A 10,397-nucleotide genomic window follows, 5' to 3' on the forward strand; every position below is an offset into this window, starting at 1 on the left:
TGGATGCCCACAACAGTTTTAACGGCCTACGGAAAACCCGATGCCCTTCAAGAAATCCACGGGCAGCATAGAAAGCGACATTCCAATGTCTTCTCTCGGAAAATGCTGAGGCTATTGGATGTTTGTATCTAAAAAACGCAGACGGAGAGGTCCCGCTATCGCTTCTACGCCGCAGCTCTCTTTCCAGCGATTGCCTCTGCTGCGCATATACGCCCGCATGCACCGTTTAGCAGAGAAAACGCCTTTGTGGCGACAGGCTACAGCGCTGAGTGACTGGTGGTGGTGGATTCTGATCTGAGCAGCCAGATGTTCCCCCAGCGCGTGTGCCGGTGATGCCGGACAGCTAGTCTGGGCTCCAAGTAAATTAATCCAGAGTGATTGAGAGGCTGCCGCCAAATCACTCTCGGAGCCCTGTCAGGGTGTCACAGAGATCGTGGACAGCTGTCAACCTCTCCCTGCCTCTGATCCAGCTCCATTTCACGGGTGACCAGAGGTAGCCTACTGGGCTCAAAACGGTAATCGATGAGCTTCAAGCGTAGAGGCACCTTCCAGCATATCCTACAACCAGTAGGCTATAGGCCTATTCTACGATTTTACGACCTAATTTCAGTTGACAAGTGTAGGCTATGCCTACGAATTAATCATTTTGTCATGCATATCAGCGTTTAAAGCCATTTAAGTTTAGGCATATTTTGATGCATTTGGTTTATGGAAACAAACACATGATCGGCGCATGTTTAGGTCTATAGACCTAAATCTACAATAACACAAACATATCATGACGTTGTCTAGCCTATTTCTGCAAGTGATAAACTGGCATCTGCACAACTAGGGCCACAGGGTGCTTTTGTGTGGTGTCTGGTTGACGAGGCGTTTTACATAGAGATTAAGCAGTGCTCTTGGAGGAGATACTCGCAGACTTGTTTTCTCTCCCGCGAACAATACCGCTCGGTCTCAAGTTTCATCCACAGAATTACACCGTTGATTTCTTCTGCTGATCAATAGCCCCATCCAGGCAGTGCACTATTCAGATCAATAAAAAGAGCCAGCGTGTAAGGTGTTTATTTGAGTCTGCGGTCATTCCCCCTCTGAATCCCAAGGAGTTTATTTCAAATGGTGACATTATCATCAGCAATAATAGACTAGATATATGTTTAGCTTGTGTCTTTGTGTTTTTGACCTATTGTGTGCGTGAAGAAAAATGGCTGTTGTCACTAGGGGTTTATAAGATTATAATCTGAATAAAGAACTGAACTCAATGACAGCCACAATCTCATTTAATTGATGAAAGGCATTGTATTTCATTGTTCTTCATTCATCATGTTACACGCGGGTTTCACTGTTTCATGCCGTGTGTAGGTAAGGGAGTCGCTCCAGTCTCCAGTCCGGCTCTTCTTCTCCAGGAACAGACCCATGCTGTCCCGAGGGGGGTCTGCGATGCTGCGGCTCCACAGGGGCTCCGAGATCCCCAGCAGCTCCCGCACATGTGCTGAGATGTCCTGCAGGGGGCGCAATACACAGAAGGGGCCAAAAAGACATCCATCTCTCAATAGTTTACGGTAGCTATAACATAGCCTACTTATGCTAACCCCAGTGCTACTGCCTGCTGCTGGATTTAAACTATTCACATCTAGCCAGACAATCTCTAAACCGATCAAGCCTTTATGCAGATTACAAAGGGATCTCAGAGGGGAAACATAGGCTACTATATCAACCCTATAACAACTCTATAAGGCCCATTAACAGCTCCGAGAGCTAGCTCTCTTGGTGTTGCGGTTAGCGAGCTGGGTTTGGAAGCAGGAGGTTGTTGGTCCGATCCCCGCTTGGGGTGAGCTCTCTATACCCCCTTCCCGTTCCCTACAATACTGTAGGCCTATATGGGCAGGATTATGTGCTGAAGGCATTTTGGTATGGAACTGCCCACTGCTTTATTGGCACACCAACCAAAAGTTAAAGGCCATGTCCAGAAACCTTACCTAGGCCTAGCAATACTACCAGTAGCCTAATCTATCACCTTCAGTCTGTTCCGGCCTATACAAACCTGATTCAATCCTAGCCTATATATATTTGAAATAGGCTATCTGAAAATTAACTCTGAGGTTGCTTTTATCATGTAGACTACAGTTTGTTGAGGCCTCGGGATATAATGTTGAACACCTTGTCTTGTAATGGCCTGCCAACCACGGAAGGAGACAAGGTGGCCAATTATCTTTCATTGGGTTGGAGAACTGACAGTCATGGACACATTCATGCGTAAACACTAGGGAAAATCTTTTAGAGCTTTAATGCAGTCTGACTTAGCCTATAGCCCGTTTATTTTCCACTACTCAGACTTTTCCATTGAGGGTTGAAATTGAAATAGCCTTGCCAAATGCAGGCAGAGAAATTGAAAGCCTCTCAGCCTCATCTACTTACCTTCATATCCTTAAAGTCTGTGATTCCTAATCTTGGCAGATAGCGGCAATTTACATAAATCAGCTTTCTACCTGTGATGATGTTCTCAGTGAAACATGCCTGTGTGGTAGGTAGGCTAGCATATTAGGTTGTTGAATAGTAAGTTTCTCAACAGAGAAACGATTTGAACATTGATGTTAAATTTACCAACATTTCATAAGTTACAGTTATTTACTTTGATTATAATCTACTGGTTTTGGAAAATGATTTGAAAGCTTAGCCTACTGTATAATGAGGATATCCAAGGGATTCTATCCATTTTGCTACGTCCTGACAACTCCAATGAAGGAACGCCATCTTTCAGTTGTGTCTGTTTCCATAGAAACAGTCACCTGTCTTGAAAGGTGTTTTTGCTCTTGCATTTGGTCACCTCTCTCGTGCGTGCACACCCCATGTTTAACAGGCAGAAGATTAAGAAACGTTTTCATCAAATAGTTATTATCATCAATACATCTACTCAATTTTGCATTTGAAACGTATGATCCATTGGTAAACGCAAAACTGGGTAGAAACCATCCATGGTAGAAACAGAATGTAATGCATGATGTGCTCGACTTTGGACCAATGAGGCACGTAATAGAACTAAGGCGGGCCTTATTAGAATGTCGGCGATGATTGGTTCATGCCCTTTAAAGATCAGCCAATCCAATCTGTACAATCTGGGGTGGTACTTTGTTTGAGTGAATTGATTGGCTCCCTAGCTGCTTTTCGTCCCTCCCAAATTGATCGGAAGTAGTCCCCTCACGGAATACGACTTTCTGCTTTCACTGATAAACAAATCATATGCTGTTGTTATGATGAGACTTTTATCTTAAAGATCAGGTAAAAAGCGCACTATATTGCACCGGTTGCTCTTCCTGCGTCCTCTGCACGTTGACTTCGTGAGTGACTAGTTCATATATTCCAGGCGACTGTCTTTCGGTCGGTGCAAGGGCCTTGGAGTGTAACGTTAGACTTGAGGCAAAGAAAGAAAGCACATACGTACATAGCCTACGTCTGAACCATGGCAGGCATACTCGTCAGATCGGTCTGGAACAAAAAGGTAGCCTACACCTGCAATACATTGTTTGAGTTGTGAGCTTCGCTCGCTGTCAGTGCATGCGCCAGTGCAAAGTGCTAACGAGTTTGCATGCTATTAACGTTACATTGCAGTCTGCTTCTACAATCATTACTAGCTTTTTGAATGCCAGTGAACTTTGCAAACTGCTCTCCTTTTTCTTCTCTTCTGCAGGTCCCTCTTCAGATGGGTCGCATGTGTTACTCTTCATCAGTGGTGAGAAATCATGGTTTGAAATCTTGGAGGTTATGACATGTTTCTGCTGTGAATTAAAAAGAACATTCATTCTGATTGTGTAAATGTGCCTCTGCTCTTAACCATGCAGCCCACCACCAAGCTCTTCATTGACGGCAAGTTTGTAGAGTCCAACACCTCTGAATGGCTTGACATTCACAATCCTGTAAGTATCAATCTTTTTTGAAACCAAAGCTTAGTCAAAACACACACACACACACACACACATTGTTCGAGTTATAGAGTACATTTATGCAAGCAAATGCTGGCGATAAGCAATACGTCAGTCACTAGCTAGAGAGAGAGATGGAGATTGTTAGGTTGTCATTTCATTAGTATGATTTGCAGAGAATAGGAATTTGGAACCAGACCTCACAGGCAATTGCTGTAAACCTTGCAATTTTAATATATTTATGTCCATAATTCTTGGGTGGGGGTTTGTTTCTGCCAACATGTATTATTTTTGCCTCTGGCCAGCTAGCGCCGTACGATTGTTGAATTCTGAAACAGCAAGCCTCTCAGGCTGCAGTAACACTTCCTGGCAAATAATTAATTACAGCTCTCAACATTGACTTTGACTGATGCTTTACAGAAATGTACTGTTCTCCATGAATGTAAACCATTTTTCCGTGTGATCCTGTTATGGTAATGGGATGTGACTTGTGTACTTGCTCTCTCCTCCAGGCCACTAACGAGGTGGTGGGTCGCGTCCCCAAAGCCACCCAGCAGGAGATGCTGGCGGCTGCAGACTCCTGCTCCAGGGCCTACCATTCCTGGGCTGACACCTCCATCCTGAGCAGACAGCAGGTCTTCCTCCGCTACCAGCAGCTCATTAAGGACAACGTTGTGAGTAAGACATGGATGAGAAAGTTCTCTCTGAATAGATAACATCATTAATTATCAGAGGTTCTTTTCTCCCCTAGTGTTACCAGAGGAAGTGTTTTGCCTTTGATTCAGGTGTCTATTGCTTTGCCTATTACGCCAATAACGTTTCCATATAAAAAGAGGTGCCTATGGAGAACGGGATGTCCTTTGTCTGGCATTTCAGAAAGAGCTGGCCAAGCTGATCACCCTGGAGCAGGGGAAGACGCTGGCGGACGCTGAGGGAGATGTCTTCAGAGGCCTGCGTAAGTCCAGAGTCTCCGCTCTCCTCTCTCTCCCTTCCTTTCCTTACTTTGCCTGTCAGTATCTCACCGCTGGTCTTTCCCTCCCCCCCCCCCCCCCCCACACATACACACAGAGGTTGTGGAGCATGCCTGCAGCATCACCTCCCTGATGCTGGGCGAGACCCTGCCTTCCATCACCAAGGACATGGACACCTACACCTACCGCCTGCCCATCGGGGTGTGCGCCGGCATCACCCCCTTCAACTTCCCCGCCATGATCCCCCTGTGGATGTTCCCCATGGGCATGGTCTGTGGAAACACGTACCTGCTCAAGCCCTCCGAGCGCGTCCCAGGGTGCACCATGCTCTTGGCGAAGCTGCTGCAGGACGCCGGAGCTCCCGACGGAACCTTGAACATAATCCACGGCCAACACGCCGGTGAGAGGAGTGTGTGTGTGTGTGTGTGTGTGTGTGTGTGTGTGTGTGTGTGTGTGTGTGTGTGTGTGTGTGTGTGATAGAGAGCTATGACATGATGGAAAAGGGCCAGCGTATTTGAATATGCAATAGCTTCCTGTACAAACTGCTCATGTGTGCGAGAGCCAAAAACGAATGTTATACAAAGTGGAGAGTCCAGGGATCATTCTAACGTTGCCTTCAGGCTTTGTGAAGGAAAGGCTTTGAAGACTTACCTACGCAAAGTTAACACACATTATGCACCGTGCTGCAGGCAAGATCGAATCCGTATAGGAATGTTTTTAGGCGCAGGCATCGTTTCCAAGATGATTACACTGTTATGCAGTGCCTCTCGGGAGCCAAGTACTTGGTGAGGATGGAAGAGTGGCTGGAATTCTAATGACCTTTGACCTTTGACTTTTCAAAGCTGTGAACTTCATCTGTGACAACCCTGCTATCAGAGCCATCAGCTTTGTGGGCTCCAACCAGGCTGGGGAGTACATCTACGAGAGAGGATCCAAGAACGGCAAAAGAGTGCAGTCCAACATGGTAGGAATGACAGCAATACGGTCAGTGTTGAGTTTTGGCGCTGATTGAAAATGAAAACGTTGATGCAAAATTCGACATACGGTGTCAAGAAAGATCTACTCATCCTCATTGTATCATATTACTCACAGCTCCCATCTCAGTAGTCCGGAACGGCAGATGGCTGCAAATCCTTTCTGTTTACCGCGTGTCCTTAATCATTTTGTAGTGCTCCCGCTGAGTCACATCCTGTTTCCTCTGTTCCAGGGAGCTAAGAACCACGGCGTGGTGATGCCTGACGCCAACAAAGAGAACACCCTCAACCAGCTGGTGGGCGCCGCCTTCGGCGCGGCTGGCCAGCGCTGTATGGCTCTTTCGACAGCCATTCTCGTAGGCGAGGCGCGCGATTGGCTCCCGGAGCTGGTGGAGCGATCCAAAGCGCTGCGCGTCAACGCAGGTCAACCGTCTCCCTCTCACTTAAGAGCGACTAAATACGGTTAAACCGCACGGTTTTGGCACTACACAATGCCTTAAAGTGCCTCATAGCCGTTGTAGAGGAGTTTCTAACTTGCCTTGCTAGTGTTTCACTACTGAAACACTACTGTTAAAGCTAGTACCTCTTAAGCTGAGCTGTGAGACAGTGTAGTAGTCATACAGCCCTCTCTGGTGCAATACTATGATGGCCCCTACTGTACGTTAAATGCAATTGATGTAATGTACCTGCTTCTACTTCTACTACTGCTAAGCGTTTGATTCCTGTGTGCCGCTGCTGCAGGTGACCAGCCCGGGGCAGATGTCGGACCTCTGATCTCCCCCGAGGCCAAAGCCAGGGTGAACACGCTGATCCAGAGCGGGGTGGACGAGGGTGCCAAGCTCCTGCTGGACGGGAGGAACGTCCACGTCAAGGGATTCGAGAGCGGAAACTTCGTAGGCCCCACCATCCTGGGCAATGTCACGGTAAGGCAGTATTGAGTCATACGCAAGGCCTCAAACATGAGTTGCGGAGGATGGCGCCAGCCCCAGTGAGCTGAGGCCGATGTCAACTCGTATTCAGATTGCCAGATCACATATAGTCACACATAATCATGACTATCATGACTCATGACTCATATCATGGCTCAAGTCATGAGCTATCATGACTCTACTATTGTTAAGGTATAGGATCGCCATGTCCCAAGGTTCAAGGCTGTTATGAGATGAATCAGTGGCAAAGACATGAGGGAGATGCATTCACAACCAGTCGAAGATTCTGTGTGTGTCTGTGATGTAACTTGCAAGAGCAATAGTGTAAGTTAACCCTTGCGCTGCCAGATGTCAAAGTCCAACAGTCTCTCAATAGTTAACACTTGGTTACAGTCCTGACCTGTCTGACATAGGAAGAACTATATCTATAACTATACATAAGAACTTTGGTCAATAATTTTGTGTTGTGCAATCTCGCCCAAATGAAGTGCACAGCGAACTACTGTTATGTCAGCGATATATTAGGGGTCTCGTCTCTAAAGCTGCCGTTAGAAGAGAATTTAATAGTTTTGTCAATGTTTCAGGATTCAGCAGTCTTGTCACTGTAGTGGCTGTATCTGTTTCCTGTCTCAATCCCTCCGGGTTATGATCCCTCCCCAGCCGGAGATGACGTGCTACAAGGAGGAGATCTTCGGGCCGGTTCTGGTGGTCCTGGAGGCAGAGAGCCTGGATGACGCCATCACCCTGGTCAACAACAACCCCTATGGCAACGGTACCGCCATCTTCACCACCAATGGAGCTACCGCTCGCAAGTACACCAACGAGGTGGACGTGGGACAGGTGAGGCACACCAGGGTAGAACCAGACTATATAGTCAGACATGACACAAGAACTGGACAAACAGTACTACATAGTCTGAATAATGATGTCAAAGAACATCAACTCATCATTAACCTCTACAGTAATTGTGATCCTCTCATGGCTTGTGGTACAATATGATACTAGATAATTTTAGCTCATTTGATCCACATTTCTCTACATAGACAGATGACTCATGGTGTGTAGGTGACTGCAGAAGGTCTGGCTGTGAGTCATCATCCCCTATAACACAGAGTTGAAAGGAGTCACTATGAAAGCCTTCGCCATAGATCCTCAGCTAAGATTTAGAGTGGATTCCTTGTTAATAGTGTGTGTGTGTGTTTGCGTGTTTGTGTGTGTGCACGTGCGCGCAGATTGGTGTGAACGTGCCCATCCCCGTCCCTCTGCCCATGTTCTCATTCACCGGCTCAAGAGGCTCCTTTAGGGGGGACACCAACTTCTATGGCAAGCAGGTACGCTCACAACACCAGCATGACTCAATCCCCCAAAATTACAACTGTATTCATCATTTTGTCATTTAGCAGACATTTTTATCCAAAGTTAGATTGATAGATATGAACTTTATTTATTCCTGAAGGGAAATTATGCGTCTTAATGTTTAGAGCCCTTGTTGGGTTAAGTATCTTGCTAGGCAATGATTGTCCAGTGGCCTGGCCCAGTCTTGAACCAGCAACCGTTTGGTCAGGAGTCAGATGCTCTAATCACTGGGCTACCTACCACCCAGCGTGGTACATGAGGTGCTATCATGTAGATGAGGAGGCCAGAGTTGATTCGTCTCTCTCTTCCACCTTCCCATCCCAGGGGATCCAGTTCTACACTCAGATCAAGACGGTGACATCACAGTGGAAGGCCGAGGACGCCACCCTGAAGAGCCCAGCCGTTACCATGCCAACCATGGGACGCTAACTGACTGCGGCGGCGTAGATGTGCGTTCTCTCCAGCACAGACCTTTCCTGTACCACTGACGGACATGCCTTAACTTTCGTAAAGTGGGGAGCAAATCGGTACAAACAAAGGGTTAGGTGTTTGTTTTTCGCAGTCTAAAAAAATGTGTTTTCCAGCAAAAATTAAATTTAGTTGTTGATCTCCTGAACTGATGTAGGGCAATGCTTTCTTTACAATGATGATAGGTCACACCCAAAGTGCTGCGCAAATGGTATTCTCAAACATTAGCCTTGTTCCACCCCTGTGAGTTACATGGGAAAGATGGAGAGCAAATTATGCAATCAGCGACTGTTACTCCCTTACCCCGGGCTTTGGGTGTCCTGGCTTTGTGTTCCCTGTGAGTATTTAGATAGTGGGTGGCTGGGTGCATCTCAATAGTGGTTATTCCTTTCCTCTCCTTCCGCAAATCTAGAAGATTCATCACAGGAGATGAAAGAAAAGAAGTATTAAGCCATTACACATTGTCAGTAATGTAAATGAAAAATCTTACTTGGTTTAGTTTAGATTTCAAAGAACACGCTGAGTGGTCGGTCAAGCTGGTTTCAAACAAAGACAATAGTTTATTCTATGTTACGATTTGCAAATTCGGACTCGAGCACAGGAAGTGAATCCGGGCTGAGTGAGTCACTGAGGAATGAGTTCGATAGTTTATAACATGAAAAAGGAAGTGACATAGTTTCAAGATGAAGAGGACAGGGAAGTGATGTCACACAGGAAGAATTTGTAGTTTTAACAGACTGATTCTAGAGGAACGAACTACAAAGTTAAAACAACAGTCAAGTAGGAAAACAAAACAGTGGTGAGACTTAAATTTCATTCACAGTAACACTCCAGGCAAACAGTCTTGTGAAACTCTACCATACCAATACAAACATGTACTGCTGACCAATGACTGTGCTGGGTTCCGTGTGTGTTCTGAGTGTGTGGATGCAGATTATAGAGGACTCAACTGTAGTTTGCAACAGTTTTACATTCTCATGAGCATAGGACGAGTTATTTTACATTCAATGAAACTTCTAGATTTGATAATGATGATTTTGATGACTTTTGATGCCTCACCTGGATATGCTAATAAATAAAGATTATTATGGGTTAACTTGTTTAAATACACCTTACCTTGTACCTTTTGTCCTCTTGGTGTAGCCTAAATCCTTGATAACGTTTTTTGGGGAAAACGTATTTTGAGTCACCTTCATACATCTTAATTGAAGCAAAGTTCTATGGGGAGATTTTGATTTAAGATCTTGATTATAGGCTATGTGATGCCACAAGATTTGACTTGGAGGTGTATGACCCTTAGGAGTTGTTTGGCTACATGTTGTAACAGATAAAGTTAAACAACCACACACACCCTGATATGGAGCTTTGCTGTTGCTGAATTGCTTCCATCAGAGCTGAATTGATGTTTGGTTCTGACTTCATCAGCAGTATGGGCTACAGAGTAGATTCTCTCATGACCTGCAGTCCTGCTTATGGACAAAATGTTATCTAAAATATTACGTTTTGGAATTGATTTGGGGGGGATTAAAGGCAAGCATATTCAGCAGACTGAAAGTCATTCTAACTCCTGAAACAAGAAAACAGAACTTGCATTCTTCTTCGCAAAGGAGCAAAACTATTCATAAACCGCTAGTGTTATTTTCACTGTTCGAGCATCGTCTTGCCCATTGTGCTGAACTTTTCTCACTACATTGATGACGTAGCCTACAGCCTGTCACTTGAGATCAGCTACAGTCTTGTGGTCAACTCATGTTGAAAAAGTCTTGCAGTCGGTAAAGAATG

At 45.6% G+C, this 10,397-nt stretch overlaps 1 protein-coding gene across 1 annotated transcript; it reads left to right on the forward strand.

Annotated features, from left to right (window-relative positions):
• The first annotated feature begins 3,215 nt into the window (after positions 1 to 3,215).
• On the forward strand, positions 3,216 to 9,730 carry LOC311310410 (methylmalonate-semialdehyde/malonate-semialdehyde dehydrogenase [acylating], mitochondrial-like). Its single transcript, XM_084439898.1, has 12 exons — positions 3,216 to 3,496; positions 3,686 to 3,727; positions 3,837 to 3,911; positions 4,430 to 4,591; positions 4,794 to 4,872; positions 4,986 to 5,288; positions 5,731 to 5,852; positions 6,096 to 6,285; positions 6,604 to 6,785; positions 7,452 to 7,631; positions 8,024 to 8,122; positions 8,472 to 9,730. Exons 1-12 carry the CDS (start codon positions 3,458 to 3,460, stop codon positions 8,574 to 8,576), a joined length of 1,578 nt encoding a protein of 525 aa, XP_084296024.1. The 5' UTR covers positions 3,216 to 3,457; the 3' UTR covers positions 8,577 to 9,730.
• Positions 9,731 to 10,397: the final 667 nt, after the last annotated feature.

The sequence above is a fragment of the Borostomias antarcticus genome (assembly GCF_949987555.1).
Source record: "Borostomias antarcticus genome assembly, chromosome: 6".
NCBI lineage: Eukaryota > Metazoa > Chordata > Actinopteri > Stomiiformes > Stomiidae > Borostomias > Borostomias antarcticus.